The following is a 16,917-nucleotide window of genomic DNA, read 5'->3' as shown; positions in this document are numbered from 1 at the left end:
CCTGGTTTGGCTGAGCCATGGCCGTCAGGGTATTGATCGTCGCGCCAAGAAACTGCCGGACATGTGCCGGCTGAAGGTGCGACTTTGGGTAGTTCAACGAGAAGCCCAGATCGTGAAGGAGTTGAATGGTAGTCGACATGTCCGCGGCGCACTGTTGTTCCGACTTGGCTTGAACTAGCCAGTCGTCTAGGTAGGGGTAGACATGGATGTTCTGCCTCCTGAGGTGCGCCGCTACTGTCGCCAGACACTTGGTAAACACTCTTGGGGCTGTGGTCACTCCGAAGGGTAGGACTTTGAACTGATAATGCCTGCCTTGGATAGTGAATCTGAGGTATTTTCTGTGGGATGGGTGTAGTGGTATGTGGAAATAAGCATCCTTGAGGTCTAAGGTTGCTAAGAAGTCTCCTTTGTTTAGCAAGGGAAGAATCTGTTGCAGCGTAAGCATATGGAAGTGTTCCGATAGTATGTACAGGTTGAGGGGACGTAGATCTAGAATGGGTCTGAGAGATCCGTCCTTCTTCGGAATAAGGAAGTACAGGGAATATACCCCTGTGCCTTCCTCTCCCACCGGCACGAGCTCGATTGCGCCTTTTTGCAGCATCACCACTACTTCCTGCTGCAATAAGTGCAAATGCTCTGCGGACATAGGCCTTTGCCTTGGCGGGATGTTGGGTGGAGTGGATTTTAACTCTAGGCAATAACCATACCGGACTAGTTGTCGCACCCACCTGTCTGTGGTGATGTTTCTCCAGACGGGCAGGAACTGCTGCAGTCTCCCCCCGACAGGTGTTAAGTGGTCGGGGGGCAGCGACAGAGAGTCACTGTTTGCTTGGGGTAAAGGAGCGGGAGCTGTTGTTTCCTCTGCCGCGACCTCTGTTGCTGTTATTTCTGTAACCTCCCTTGTTCTGTTTTGTGAACGAGGATTGTGCTCCACCTCTCGAGAACTGAGATTGTTGACCCATTTGTCCTCTGGTAACTCCACGTGCACCTGAGCGACGAAAATTGCTGCCACGAAACTGTTGTGACTGTAGGGCCCCCATGGACTTAGCAGTTTCTGTGTCTTTTTTTATTTTTTCTAGGGTGGTGTCAACATCTGGACCAAACAGACTATCAGGATTGACTGGCTGATTAAGGATGGTAGTCTGAATATCCGGTTTAAACCCCGAGATGCGGAGCCACGCCTGTCGTCTCAGCATAACGCTAGTGTTGATAGCTCTAGCAGCTGTGTCTGCGGCGTCAAGTGCACACTTGATGGCTGCGTTTGAGATCAGCTTCCCTTCCTCAATAAGCAGTTTGGTGCCTTCTTGAAACTGTGGAGGCAGGTGTTGTATAATCTGGTCTAGGGTGTCGTAATGCGCCCTATCGTAACGTGCTAAGAGTGCTTGTGTATTTGCAATGCGCCAAAAGTTTGCGGCTTGTGCAGCTACTCTTTTGCCCCCTGCCTCTAGCACTTTGGACTCCTTATCCGGGGGAGGAGCTTCACCCGTCGTCTGTGAGTTGGCACGTTTCCTGGCGTTGGCGACCACAAGAGAGTCCAGTGGCAACTGTCCCCGAATGTATACGGGGTCTGCAGGTGCTGGTCTGTACTTCTTTTCAATACGTGGATTGACCACTCGTGCTCTGGTAGGCTCCTTAAATATGTCTGCAGCATGCTTGAGGACTCCTTTAAGCATAGGCAGCGTTTTCACTGTCCTTTCAGAGACTGAAAATGTGTCGAAAAGGAAGTCTTCCTCTACCGGGTCAGCATGCATGTCCACATCATGATTGGCTGCCGCCCTCTCAATTAGTGCATGAAAACCTGCCGAATCCTCTGTTGGGGATGCACGTGCATTAAAAGGCTGCGGGTCAAGCCCCACACTTTGGGTGCCCTGGTCACCAGTGTCATCATATGAATCCGGTTGTGCATCTGGTTCATTGATAGGGAAAGTGTATTGCTCGTCTTCATTATACCCCTCACCCTCAGAGTGTTCTGGTGAGGGAGTAGGGCTCCGTCTTGGAGGAGGCTGGATTGGTTCCATGAGACCTGAAGCGTCTAGGGGCACCCTCTTCTTCTTCAGAGGGATGACATATGAGTCCACTGGCTCTGAAGTGATTTTTCTCTTATAGAGGGTCAATTTGCCTGTGTCAGCGTCGATAAAATGCTCTGAATCATCTTCTGATTCGAGTACCCGACGTGGAAGTGGGCCAGCCGTTGAAGAAACCGTCTTCCTTGGTGCCGATTTGGTGGAAAAAGCTTTCGGCGCCTCCTTCGGCGGCAAAATAAAGAGAAGTTTTCCAGAAGGCTTTGCTGGAGTGTCTTTCTGCGCCTGCGGCGATGATATCGGAGCCGACGTAGCAGAGGCCTTCTCCCTGATTCTCTGTAGTGATTCGGCGATGGGGGGACGCCTCACTCACCGTGGGTTTTGGCGCCGACGAGGATGTCTTGACCTTACCCTCGGATCCGACGTCTTTGTGGGCCTTGTGCGCTTTGGACGCGGATGCCGCTGTCACCGACCCCGACTCCTGGGACCGGTGCGCAGACGTGCCAGTCTTCGATCCGTGCGCCTGTGTGGCCTCCGCGGAGCCGGCTTTGGCGTGCTTTGACGGCGGCGCAGCTGTAGACCCGTGCCGACCATCTTTTTTGGAGGACCCCTCCTCTGGCGTCGATTTTGATTTTGCAGCAGCAGAATCGACGGATTTCTTCGACTTCTGCGGACCGGAGGTCGACGGAGTCGATGGAGTAGCGGGTACAGTCGGTTTCGTCGGTACAGCAGCCATCTTAGGGACACTCGAGTCCTTAAGTTTCGGTTTCGTTTTCGGGTCGGCCATCTTAGATGTAGTCGAACCTGATGGTTTTGGTTTCGGTTTCGATACAGTTTGCTCAGCAAGTATGTCCGTGGCCGGGCCAGAAGGCGGGGCCGTGGCTTGCGGCACTGGGTCTTGGGTAAGGCCTACAGGCGATCCCGTGACCTGGTCGGTATCTTCGTAACCTTCGGGGCAGAGCTCGTCCCCTGAGCTATCTGCCGCGGCCCCATAAACCTCTTCGTCGTCTCCTACCTCGTCGACGTATTCAAGGCCTTGACCCACGACTCCGTCGTCGTCTGCCGGATCCGCCTCGACCTCCGTCTCGGGCGGGGAGATCTGAAGATGATGACCCTGGTCCTCTTCTTCTTGGTCGCCGAAGATGTTTTCCGGATCCGGGGCCGCTTGTCTGGCTTCCATGCGCACCGCGCGCCGAAGCTTGAGAGTCTTCTTAGACCGGAACTGTGCACAGGCCTTGCACTTGCCGTCGTCGTGGTCAGGCGAAAGGCATTTGTTACAGACCGGGTGTAGATCGATGTGTGGGTACTTGGACCCACGGAGCGGGCAGTACTTAAACGGGCTCCGCTCCATGTTAGAAAGTTTTGCAGTCGTGTCGCGATGAGAAGGCCTCAAAGTCCGAAGAGCGAAAAAGAACTCAGCTTATTCCGGCTCTAAGAGACGGAAGAGTCGAGACCGTGCGCAGACAATACCGACGCAAACAAAAACGAGGCATTTTGGCCGCTAAAAGTTAGTTTTTCTCGGTTTCGACAGAGAGACGTCGAGACCACATCCGAACCCAATGGCGGAAAAAAACAATCTGGGGATGGAGCCGATGCCCATGCGCACTGTAGTCCAGGGGAGGAGCCACCTATCTCAGGATACTTCGAAGACTCTTCCAGGACAACAATGTGCGATCATCCGGACCCAACACTAGGCGGCGATCTAATGCTAAGATATGAATTTAGCAGCCCACATGCCTCGAACTAATAGGACCAAAGAGCTGCCTCTCGAGAAGCGTGGCGGTAGGGTAGTTCAGGCAGGAGCCGTGGGGCTACGAACTGAGGAGAGCTGCCTCCCGAGAAGCGTGGAGGTAGGGTAGTTCAGGCAGGAGCCGTGGGGCTACGAACTGAGAGAGAGCTGTCTCCCGAGAAGCGAGGAGGTAGAGTGGTCCAGTCCGGATTGTCGTGGGGCCACTAATGGGGACACTATAAATCAGCTGCCCCCAATACGAGAGGGGGTAGGTCAACCCGAGCCAGAGTGCTGTGGGGTTGTTCAGGTAAGATAATAGGATATAGGATGGTATTCCATAGTCTCTTTAGGATTTAGTAGTATGTTAGTAGTATAAAGGTGTATATACAGTGGGTTCCCCATTCCCAGGTAAGTACCCCAGGTACTGTTGTAAATAGGGACTAGGAAGGGACGGAGTTACGTGGTGGCTGGGTTTGTGATGTTTAGGTGAGCTGCTAACTTGGTCAGAAATCCGGTCATTACAGCTGCTTCAAAAGACTGATATGGTGGCACCAGAGGACTTGAGGTCCACAGCGCCCAGGTAACATCCCCAATACATAGTGGTGGATAATATCACAACAAATAACTATAGGTTAGGAGAGAACAGATTGCTACGCGTCAGGATGGCATTGAGCATCCATCACTGAAGGTCCTGGGCTGTCTGGTCAGTGATGTGAATCCCACTAAGCCCACTGCAGATGAGGGGCTTGCATGTGTCGATGAGTATGAGGTGCCAAACAATTCGAAAATCCTAGAAGTCTCAGAACAATCAAGGTTGTGACTTTTGCTATCGCTTGAAACATCATGATTGTAGCCCAAGGTCACAGATTCTTCAGGGCAATCATGCCCAGAATGGCCTTAATGAATGGAAGGCTCTGAGATGGTAGAGGATAGAACGTCAGCTATTAAATGCAAAATCCAAGGGTAGACAGTAACAGCACCAGTGTTTGAGGGAGGTCCGAAACTAACTGAGGTGAACCCAGTCTTCACAACCAATCATTGCGGTACAGGAAAACATGTATCTATTACCTCAAAGAAGGTTTGAAGCCAACAAAACAACCTTGGTAAAAACCTGAGGGACCGATGTCAAGCCAAACTGCAGGACAGTGGACTGAAAGTGGTCAAACCCCAGTATAAAGAGAAGATACCTACTGTGGGACTGAAGGACTGGCACATGAAATCATGCATCCTACAGGTCTGGGGACATCATTCAGTCCACAGCCAGCAGAACATATGTGTGTGTCTGTGTGCCAGCATGCTGAATTTCTCCTTCTTGGGGAACGAGTTGAATACTATGAGAACCAAAATTGGTTGCAGGTCTCAGTCCTTCTTGGGGACAAGGAAGTACCTAAAAGAGCAACCCCTTCCCCTCTCTGTCTCAGGAAAGAGTGTGGCTGCCCCATTGGCCACTAACAACATCACTTCTTTGTGGAGAACAGCAGCATGGTGGGCTGACAACTAAACATACCTAATCGGGGAGTTTTGGAGAGGGGGATGAGTATAACCTTGTGAACAATCTGAAGGACCGACAGGTCTAACGTAATACAGGACCAGTGGTGTAGACTGCTCTGGATTCGGTCCCCCACTGACCCCCAACAAGTTGATGGCAGGGGAGTATGCAGGGGGCAGGTGTGGTGGCATTGGCACTATGTAAGGAGGAGGAATGCGACTGCTGTTGGTGACCTTGACCCTTACTACTGCCTCTATCCGTGGAGCCATGAAAATGTTGGACTAACGGCTGGACTGGCTATGAAGGATAGCTCTAAAAATAGGGCAAGTGCCTCCAGCACCCCCAGAACTTAGATTTGGTGGGCGAGGAAAGCATCCCAAAAATAGTAAGATATTTTGCAAAGTCTAGGCCATCCGATACCGTCTGAGAAAAATAATTAAGTAATTTTCCAGGTAAAGGGGGCAAAATAGTATTCACTGGGTCCCAAAGGGCACGAGAGTAGCGATATAAGAGACAAAGATTAACAAGAAAAAGTGCCAGGCTTACTGATGAAAAGACCTTCTTACCCAAGCATCTATTCCTTCTGATTCTGTCTTGTAGAGCAGTAGGAAATTAGTTTGAATTGACTTTGATCATGGGAACAATTTGCAGAGAATGTGGAAAGGTAGAAGATGCAGTCTGGCAAAGGAGATCGAGAGGGCTGAGCTTGTCCAGGAAGAGGACCAACCGGTAGAGATCCAACTGGAGTCACACCATAGAGATCCAGAACTAGCCTAAAGAGATCATGAATAACCTTGAAGGCTGTGATTTGCTGCAGAGTCAATAATGGCCTGGGGAACTTCGGGCACATTTGCTTCAGAATCGGACCAGATTCGGACATCGAAGCTGGAGTCTGGCCTTTAGAACACAGATTATGAGACCTCTCCCTGAGTGCTGAAAAGGCAAAGCTCTTCGTTTGGACCTCTTCTGTTTTTTTCTTTTTTTTACTTGTATCTTCACTTTACCTTGGAAATACCTGAAGACAGTCCACAGGACTGGAAACAGCCTAGTGACTTTAAATAGGGCCAACCCATTTCTAGTACGTGGCGACAAAGATTTTAGCTTCTTGCTCCCTAATAGCCTCTAAAAACATCAGGGAGCATTTGTCACAACATGTAATCATGCTTGGTGGAGGCACCAAAAACAGATGTACCTGTCCGTGACCAACATCTGCTTAAGACTTGCACTGACCTGTTGAAACACTCATTTTTGGGAGTGATATCCCTACACACTGTGAAAAATGCCTTTTGGGGAAAAAACATAAAAAAGTAGTTGGATGCGGAGCTCTAGTTCCATGTTTATGGGTGACTAGCAGACATCTGCTTGCAAGGATGGTGCATATATCCACTGCGGTGTCATTCTATCAGTCACAACAAAGGTGAATTGGGGCCTACTGCTAGCACATCAGCTATTGCTCAAGTTTCCTGGTCCAATCTGGGGACTAGGAAAATTCACAACATGAGGAATCTGCAGTAAGAAATCACCGTAAATAAAACGTCGACATAGGGATTTAGAGGTGGATGCCTGCCCAAGTAAGGTCTCTTAGGTTAAGTGCACAATGAGGAGAAGCTCCAGGAGAACCTTATTTCCCAAGTTGCCTTGCCATAATCCATAAAAACCTCACGTAAAAGAAGAGATTCCAGAGACTGCCACACCTGGTCAGAAATCTCCTCAGCATGTCATACTAACACCATGTGGTGAAATTTAGCAAACTGAAAACCTCTGCTACCACCATAACTATTGCTGTGAAAGCAGTTTATTCCTCTGCAGGTTAAGTGAACAGAATGTATTCTTGGGAGGATCACTGAAACTCTGACGACTGGAATCTTCTTGGCTTCATATAAAGATGTCTGGCCTGATTCACAGAACTAACAAGATAAAATACTAAACTTACTACCATTTACTCATTTTGGTATTCACAGAAGGCACTTACTCATTTTGGTATTCACAGAAGGCACTTACTCATCAATGAGTAAGTGCCTTCTGTGAATAGCAAAATGAGTAAGTGCCTTCTGTGAATACCAAAATGGTAGTAAGTTTAGGATTTTGTTTTAAGTAAATGTAAATGTAAATGTAGCCGTACTTGTGAAGCACACTGATACTCCTGAGTGTCCTGGCGCTGTACTCATACCGCTAGGGAACCCTTCCTGGTTTTTCCCCGTGAAAGGTCCACTCCTGGGCATCCCCAGGGTGCAACCAGGCATCCCTAGCACTGTAGGGGGCCGTTGTGGAGACTAAGCAAGCTATTGGCCAGAGTTGCAGCGTGGGACCCATGCTTAGAGTAGACACCGAGGCTAGAAATCAGGTCCGAGGAATTATGAGCCCAAGATCCGCCGAGACCAGCCAAGGCAGGAATTGAACCCTGGTCCTGGGCCAGACCTCTGCATCAGGGTCTGCCGCTCTAACCATTGAGCCACACTTCTCAGTTAGTTCTGTAGATCAGGCCCGTCATGTGGAAAATCTTTGCCTTGCTGGCTTCCATTTTGAAAGTGGTACTGATGGGGGCAGCTAAACAGGACCAAACATTGAAGTACCCACAGCACACACCATTAGGCAAATATGCCAGAAGCAGCACTGACTAAGGCATACAGAGTGACAAAGCAACAGCATAGCAATAAATGACACAAGGACAAACCCACTGGCACTGGCACTGTCCTGGTGAGAGATGGGAATTCTCCATTCATCCAGAAGACATTGACAACTTCTCCAGGTAGACCACCCCTTCTAACACATCGAGCAAGGATCAAGATATGGTACCTGAGAAAGGCTGTGGAAGGGGCTACGATCAGAAGTGATGCATCTGCTCCTGCCCTAAACGGCCTAAATTAAATCCACTAGGTGATCATGGGGAATATAAGCGGATGACTAAGGAATTTTTCCCATGATATGAGTGATGTTAAAATGATATTACAAATGAGAAAATGCTGCCTACAGTGTAAACAAATGAATGGGATCCATTTACCACACAATTACAAACTGCTTAGTCTCACACAAATGCTAGTCCGAAACACATAATAAACTGTCCAGTTATTGGTAAGACAATTACACTGAACCCCCAAAAGGCTCTACCAGACTTAATGGACGAATGGGGAGGGCCAGGAGTAGAAGATTCCTCTGGCAGTAGGTCAAATAAATGCAAAAAGAGTAATTGTTCACCACTGGTGACCAGAGGTGGCCCCTTCTGTAGGGGAATGGACATGAAGTATGGACTACTGTTCAATGCAGAAAAACATGTGTATGCCTCCAGGGGATGCCCTCAGAAGTACTGGAAGATGTGGGGCATGTAGTGAGATTATCATCGAGGCACTTACCATATCTAAACAGCTAAATATGCTTGGGGAATGCATCAAATGTAATACATATATTGATTGTGATCAAGTTGTGTAATACTGTATGTTGTTGATCAGGAAATTAATTAAGTGTTAGTAAAAAAAACGCTTGTCAATGTGGAGACTCACATGTAGGCACTGTGGTTGTATCAACTAAACTGCCTGATGCTTTCAAGAGAGATTCAATGAAAGCAAACTTTAATAAACACATCTAGCCCACAACAAAAAGAGGATCTTGTTCACTATCAGCCAAACAATTCAAGAAATGGTCTTGGAAGTCATAAAATAAAATCTATTCATGAACTTTGGAGATAACTGTGTACATCATTCCATGCTGTATGTGTAGGTCTACCTGACCTCTGTCAGTGGGATTCCATAGGAAAGAAGCACAGCACCCAAAGAAATATTGAATATCATACCGCTGTTTTGTTAACAAAAGTTCTTGAAGTAGATGTTGCTCCTCATATGTCATCCAGTGTTCTTCGCGCTCCTCATCATCCTTTCGAAGCAACTGTTCATAAAGGCGAACCGGATTCCATCCTGTCATGATATCATAGGTGATGACACATCCTAAGGAGTGTGACACAATTGAGACCTTTCCGCCTTTCTCGTCAAACTCTGGATTCCGTGAACAGAAAAGCGTGTATAACCGATTTAGCTCCTGTTGAAGGCCTTTTACTAACTGTTTAGAAAAAAAGAATATATCTTTTATACATTTTTTTCCTGACACATAGCTACTTGCAAAACTATTTTTTTAAATTATGGAAATAAATTACAAGCAGAACATTTTTACTAGGATTTCTTCCGAATTATAAGCATTTGCAAAACGACAACAACAAAAAAATGATAACATGGTATTGTATGCAAGTGTATATGTCTGTATATGCTGAAGGTTTCGTTTCAGTTGAACTGAGCACTCCCATCGTTCCCTTTTCATAGGAATCAGCATGCCCATAATGCAAGCTCAGTTTTAAATTTGTAAACTGTCAAACTCAAGGAGATTTCTCAAGGAAGTAGAACCGTTTCTGAACTGTTATGGTACTTTTGTCACCACAGGCATTTATCGGAGCTGATAACTGTACTGCAAGTGAGTAATAATCTGACACTTAGGGAAGGTGTTACGCTTTATGTGATTGCTCTCTTTTATAGAGTGCTAGAATGCACGATTTGTGATACAACCAAATTAAACACTCAAAACCCTAGTCAAGATTGTCTAGTGCTCCCTTAGTCACTTGGCGACTAATGCTTAGTTTCTGCTGGTAATCAGTTATAGGGGTACATGTCTTCATCCTGGCCAAGGGCTTTTCAAGCACTTTATCAAATCTGATTAGTCACTCATAAAAGGGATCCTTTTTATTTCAGAGTTTTCGGTGGTGTTTGCACAGCGTTTTGCAGAGGCAGTCCACTGGTAATTTTTTCACAAAAATACATTGTATTTTTTTTTTTTATTTGTATAGAATAATTAATAAAAATACCAACAAAAAGTGTTGGAGGGGGAGGGGAGGTCCACTTATGCGTTCTGTACTTTCCAATATACCGGTTACTCTGGGAATGTGCCAAATTGTCTCGGTGGTATTTTCTGAATTTGTAATAGACTTGTAGAAATAGCCTATACCTTGTCTGGAGCAGCAGTGTATACATGTATGTCTAGTGTGCCTGTTCTGAAGATGGGTGTAAAGAAGCCTTAGATGAAGATCCCTCTGGCACTGGCCGTTGTGTGCGAGAGAGGATCGATGAGGCCAGGTGTACCGATTGTAAAAAATACATTGTCTTGGACTTGAAGAAAGTTCCTACTGAAGGCAGTGTAGGGCATTCTAGCTTCTGCCCTCTTTGAATGTATCCCTGCGATATCATGCCCATTTCTGTACATTTAAAGACTGGGTATTCCCTCTACAATCTTGCTCCATTACTAAATTTGAACTTCCAATACACGTAGGCTAATGCTTGTCCATAAACATGATACCTGAAGTCCTGAACAGGACTAGAAGCCAAGTCCATTGTCAATGAACATAGGCCACGCCAGAAAGATCAATCCCACAGCATGAGTCTGAACAAAGGGCCATATGGGTTGTATGGCCTCTCAGAGCCCAGAATGTTTAGTACTCTGCTTCCCACCCCTCCATGCTTTATAAGCCAACAGTCTGGTAATATGCCCTAGAAATCTGTAGGACAGCAACCAGAATTTCAAAGGCAACAGCGTTCATGACTGGGAAGAATGTGTCCTTTGGATTTATTCTGAAGTATCCCTAAGCAAGTATTTTAGTTCCACTCAGACTTTAGAAGAAGCTCTGTCTTTGGATTAAGGATGCCATGGTCCAGCTGCTGATCTGTGTGTTGCAGTGACCCTGAATGCAAAGACTAGGTCTGATCTGCATAAACGCCCAGAATCTATACCCAGGATGGAAGAGGAGGCAGTCTGCTAAGATCGGAGGCAACCCCGGGCAGCCTTTGTGGACCTTAACTTTTGATGAGGTAATATAGGCTTGGAGAGGGGCTGTATTTTAGTAGAAAGAGCTTGCCCAAGATCGGAGACTTAAATGCCCAGAGAGGCACTGACATTGCAGGAAGACTGTGCACTCCAAGAAAAGAAAGGGATTAATATACTGTGTAAAGTGAGAATCAGGTAGGGTTGGACTGGGATATGCTGAGGTAAGTTGTACAGAATCTCATTCCAATGTTCAGAAATGCATAGAATGCATATAGAAGTTGCATTTGATGAATCACATCCAGGAACATTCGAAGACTCCAAGGTCTTGAGAACAACCAGTTTGACAGTCTTGTTGATCAAGAAGTGTTTCACTGTCTGACGGCAGTTTTTTTGTCTGGAGGAAGAAAGGCTTTTCAATACAAAGTCCAAAGTGGTCCCTGCATTCAAGTTTTTGTAGAAGGCATCCTAGAACATATAGTATTTGGAATATCAGGGCCAGGGCAGACTTCTTAGATGCTGCTCAGATTAGGTAATCATTCAGATACGAGCAGCAGTGGATTACTGTGTGCTGCTGCCACTACAGTCTAGTATCTTGCTGAAGGTCTGAATGGCATTTAACAGGGTTCTTTTAGGAGGAATGCATGAAGGCTTTTCTAAATGTGCCTCAGCACAGCCAATTGTATTCTTGGATAGCTGTCAACTACTTAAAGTCGCCCTCAGAAATCTCTAAAGGGGAGGAATTGATTAAATCGCAGAGGTCTCAGACCGGGGGAACCATTCTTAACTCTTCCTGACAAAATAATTGTGGAAGTAATATCCTGCCCCTATTCTGAGAAAATACAGAAGGTAAAAAAACAAACATTTTAGTCAACTATGTTCTGAACCTCAAAAGAAATGCATTAAAATGCATTGGGCTTTAGATGCACATAAAATCTCAGAATTGTGCACTTTCATTGCAGGGGTCCTCATTCATGGATGTGCAATGGAAAAGGCTACGCTTCTTCACTAAACATCTCCTCAGAGGGAGCCTTTGTGAGACAATCTACCAAGGCCATGGCCCAGCAATGCTCTCAACCACCTTGTACAGTAATTACTTCATTGCCCTCTACTTTCTACGCACATTTGGGATGCTGATTAGAGCCGATGTACACAGGATAGAAGTAGCTCTGGAAGCAGTAGAGCAGGCTTGTTCAGCTTAGGTTCACGACTGCAGGATCCACGCCAGATTATCAGAATTACCACTTAATATACACATTATTTATTTTTTTATTTTTAAATATCCAAGATTTTTTCCCGTTTTTTGCAAGCGCAAGCCACCTTCCCGGAGAGCTGGAAGCATGCAGAGATCAGCGCCCTCCCGAAGAAACCCACTGCAGACCCCACAGACCTCAAGACATTCCGCCCCATCTCGCTCCTCCCCTTCCCCGCAAAAGTCATTGAGAAAACCGTCGACAATCAGCTGACAGCCTTCCTCGAAACGAACGGCTCCCTCGACCCATCGCAGTCTGGATTCAGAGCGAACCACAGCACCGAGACCGCCTTCATCGCAGCCACCGATGACATCAGGACGCTGCTTGACAACGGAGAAACCGCCGCCCTCATCCTCCTCGACCTTTCGGCTGCATTCGACACGGTCTGCCACCGCACCCTGACAGCCCGCCTCCACCACGCCGGGATCCAAGGGAAGGCCCTGGAATGGATCACCTCCTTCCTCTCCGACAGAACCCAAAGAGTCCGTCTCCCACCCTTCCTCGCAGAAGCCACCAAGATCATCTGCAGCGTGCCTCAGGGCTCCTCGCTCAGCCCCACCCTCTTCAATGTCTACTTGAGCCCCCTCACAGCCATCGCACGCAGGCACAACCTCAACATCATTTCCTATGCCGATGACACCCAGCTGATCCTCTCCCTCACCGACGCCACCGCCAAAGCCAGCTTCCAGGACGGAATGAAAGACGTCGCGGACTGGATGAGGCTCAGCCATCTGAAACTGAACTCAGACAAGACTGAAGTCCTCATCCTCGGCCCATCCATCTCCGCCTGGGACGACTCCTGGTGGCCCCCTGCACTGGGCATGCCCCCCAAGCCCACGGACCACGCACGCAACCTGGGCTTCATCCTGGACTCCTCCCTCACGATGACCAGGCAAGTCAACGCCGTTACTTCCTCCTGCTTCAACACTCTCCGCATGCTCCGTAAGGGGAAACATCCTTAACAACGATAATTTTAAAACGACTTACCTGAACAACGAAGCCGGAACCACGACTTTCTTAAACCACGACTTTCATTGAGCACGACTTCCCTGAACCACGAGTCTCTCCACTACACTCCTCAGAATGAAGGGAACATTAGGAGGGGTGTGGGGGGTCTCCCCCCCAAAAAAAGAAGAAAAAAAAAGCCAATGGTATGCGTTGTAAAAAAAAAATAGATTTAGATCCGTTTCTTTTTTACGAGTGGTTCACTCAAGAAGAATTATAATTACAATAGTGCCATCTACTGGCAAAACACGAGATGTTAAATTTCGTGGTTTAGGAAGTCGTGTTAAAAAAGGTAGTGGTTGAGAAAATCTCGTGGTTAGGCTTTCGTGGTTAAGGAAGCCGTGGTTTAGGCAGTAGTTGTTTAGACATACAACCCTCCGTAAGATCTTCCGCTGGATCCCCACTGAAACCAGGAAGACAGTCACCCAGGCCCTCGTCACCAGCCGTCTGGACTACGGGAACGCCCTATACGCTGGGACCACTGCCAAACTACAGAAAAGACTCCAGCGCATCCAGAACGCATCAGCACGACTCGTCCTGGACATCCCCAGACACAGCCACATCTCCGCCCACCTGAGGGACCTGCACTGGCTCCCCGTCAGCAAAAGGATCACGTTCAGACTCCTCACCCACGCACACAAGGCTCTCCACGACTTGGGCCCCGAATACCTCAACAACCGCCTCACGTTCTACACGCCGACCCGCCAGCTCCGCTCCGCCAGCTTCGCCCTCGCTACCGTCCCACGGATCCGCAGAACCACCTCCGGAGGAAGATCCTTCAACTACCTGGCGGCCAAGACATGGAACACCCTCCCCGCCCACCTTCGACTTACCCAGGACCATCTCTCCTTCAGGAAGCACCTCAAGACCTGGCTTTTCGAGCAGTAGCGGCCCCCCCCCTCCCTTTTCTCCCAGCGCCTTGAGACCCTTGCGGGTGAGTAACACGCTCTATAAATGTTTGATTGATTGAATATAAAACAACCAACACAGAGAATCCAATAAAGCAAACAGATATGCAAGGCTTGAAGGAAAGAAGATAAATACCTAGCAAATCAACAAAAACAAAAAGATCAAGAAACATAAGAAAAGAAGCTCACATTATTTCTAGTCAAGTTAATTGTACAAAACTATTTTATGTGAACATTCTGAAAATGTTGCATAGAGCTGGACATTCTAGACCTTTGTTGCTGTAAAGCATAACTGTTTCTCTTCATCACTGAGCGTCCTCAAGCGTTGGCGTTACCGGAGTCCAGTGGAGTGTAAGTCCCATCCCATTCCTCAGCCAACTTAACTGAAGCAGGTCTCTTGAGATGTTATAAGATTCATGGGGAGAAGCAGAATGACCACCAACCAAGGGAGGTTATTCGGGCTTACTGGCTGCAGATCATCACAATGGTCCAATGAAGTATAAGAAGTATTAAAGCACAAGGAACTGCTCAAACTTCAGATACATCGCTTATCTTTGTTAGATTCTTCCTTTCTTACCTGGATTCAAATCGGAGGTTCTATTAACATCTTACTGGATGTTGATGTTACTACTATGGCAGAGAGGGCTTCACAATGTATGGTTCATGACTAGAACTAGCAACATAGAGAAAAGGAGAAGTAGCTGCAAGTTACAACAAACGTCACGTTTGAGATTAAGGTGCAGGTTTTCCTAGTAGCAATCTCCCTGGTTGAATCTGCATAACTTTTTAAGTTCAGCAAATCATCTATACATCGGTATAATATGTGTACTAACAAACAATAATAGAAAGCATCTATAAGGAGTCAATGCCAATATTGGGTATTAGTAAAACATCTAGTGAATGCCAACCGTTCCACAGGGCCTAAGAATGATTGCAGTTCTCACTGGGATCCGTGAGCCATTCGCCTCGTTGCAAAATGTAATGTTCTTCCCCTTTGGCCACATAGAAACACCATAAATATACCCTGCATGAAGTGGAGGTCAAATGTGTTAAAAAGGTAGACTAAGAGAGAGTTATTAAAATCTCCTGCAAGAAGATCAAGGATTGCAAACCAAAGACAGAGCTTTTCTAGGTATTTACACCCAAGACTGCTGTAGCCAAAGGACATCAAAGCGTTAAAAGCTGCTGTTTTCACAGATAGCTACTTAACCTTTTCAGTAAGGAACATGTTTTAAGCACATGGGGAATATGATTTAGTTTTTGATTCGAGTATCATTTACAGTAGAGAAATGGAAGGTATAGGTTTGCATTGTGTTTTCTCTTATGTGGTAATGGGGGTACATGCTGTCCATTTTATTTTAAATTGTGTTTTTATGGATAGTGAGAATCACATCTCTTCATACTAGTATGTGTCAACTGGACACTATAATACTATTGATAATAACAAAAGTAGCGGCTGTTCAGCTAGCATAAATATAAATAAAATCTCTAGTACCTTAACTGAGCGGTGCAAGGCTTGCTCGTGTATACCAAGTACAATATATCTCCCACCACATCCAAACCTCTGAAAGGCTGGTAGGGCCTGCTCCAACGCAGTCATGTCCTGCTTAATGTGAATGAACGTAACCCAGCCATTTATATAGTCCAGTGAGTAGCTACCTTTGAGAGAGTGGGACTTGAGAGAGAGTGGGACATCTCTGAGCATGTGAGCATGTTTTGGTTTTTTTTGCAGAGTTTTATATAGCGCAAACTAGACCCGAACCGAATCGGGTATCAGAGCGCTTTACATAGCACCAGTTACGTTACATGAGGACACACATTCATTTTAGGCACGGGGAGATTAAGTGATTTGCCCAGAATCACAGGAGGTTTTGGCGTCGTTACCGAGACTCGAACCCAGTTTACTGTGATCCATGAAAGTTCAATAAAGCAAGCATGCAGCGCCAAATCTGCTTCATCTGAATATATTATCTTGTCAGTTCACAAACATGAGGTGCAGAAGGGTTAAACTATAGGACAAGCATAACACAAAGGGGTTTTGCAGGGAAACAGGTTTGCGATCGTTAATTTGCTTTTGGTTATTACACCCATTTTTACGATGGACAGACGTACTGGCTCATAATGAAAAACAATATTTGCCAACATGCTGGAACCTCTAAAAGACCGACTGCCTTCGGCATAGCCACTCACATGTGCTCAAGTGAAGTGTATTTCCACCTTGGCTTTAATTTATTTATTGCAAAAACCTGTGGGGTTTTGGTGGCAAAAGACTGTAAAACTACTGAGCACGTGTGTAATTTCGGTTTTATATACAGTAGATGCGTTTTACATACAAACTTAGCCAGCAGCCAATGGATGTTTCACATCCACCGGAAAGTGAGGTGGCTGGTAAGGTAGCTCAGTGAGCCCCAATCAGGATTGCAAGCCTTCTACCAAAGTGCAGTAGCAAGCACTATCTTAAAGTAGCCCCTATTCATTATACTTTACACTATATTTAGATTTAAAATGCACAGCCCTGTACAGAATATGAAGTAACTTTAATTGGTAGTAAATGAAAGATTATAGGTAGCATGGTGCTGTTAAAGTGTAGCTAACGTGCTTACACGGTTTTAAGCCACCATGCATAGAAAAAATATTAAACAGTCTAGGGAAAGCAGCAAGTTAGCAATTTGTAAATATATTTGAAACTACGATAGGCAAGCATAGTTTTATCTTTGCA

At 46.5% G+C, this 16,917-nt stretch overlaps 1 protein-coding gene across 6 annotated transcripts in view; it reads right to left on the bottom strand.

The window, feature by feature from the left end:
* DDHD1 (DDHD domain containing 1) overlaps positions 1-16,917 on the bottom strand; it is a 466,403-nt gene that overhangs the window by 198,823 nt on the left and 250,663 nt on the right. For all 6 annotated transcript variants that reach the window (XM_078659828.1, XM_078659830.1, XM_078659833.1 and 3 more), the window contains one exon: positions 9,027-9,289. In XM_078659828.1, coding sequence (XP_078515954.1) covers positions 9,027-9,289 — 263 coding nt within the window. The remainder of the gene's footprint in view (positions 1-9,026; positions 9,290-16,917) is intronic.

This window comes from Lissotriton helveticus, chromosome 9, assembly GCF_964261635.1.
Source record: "Lissotriton helveticus chromosome 9, aLisHel1.1, whole genome shotgun sequence".
In the NCBI taxonomy this organism is placed as follows: Eukaryota; Metazoa; Chordata; class Amphibia; order Caudata; family Salamandridae; genus Lissotriton; species Lissotriton helveticus.
This window is presented reverse-complemented; position numbering and strand designations above follow the sequence as displayed.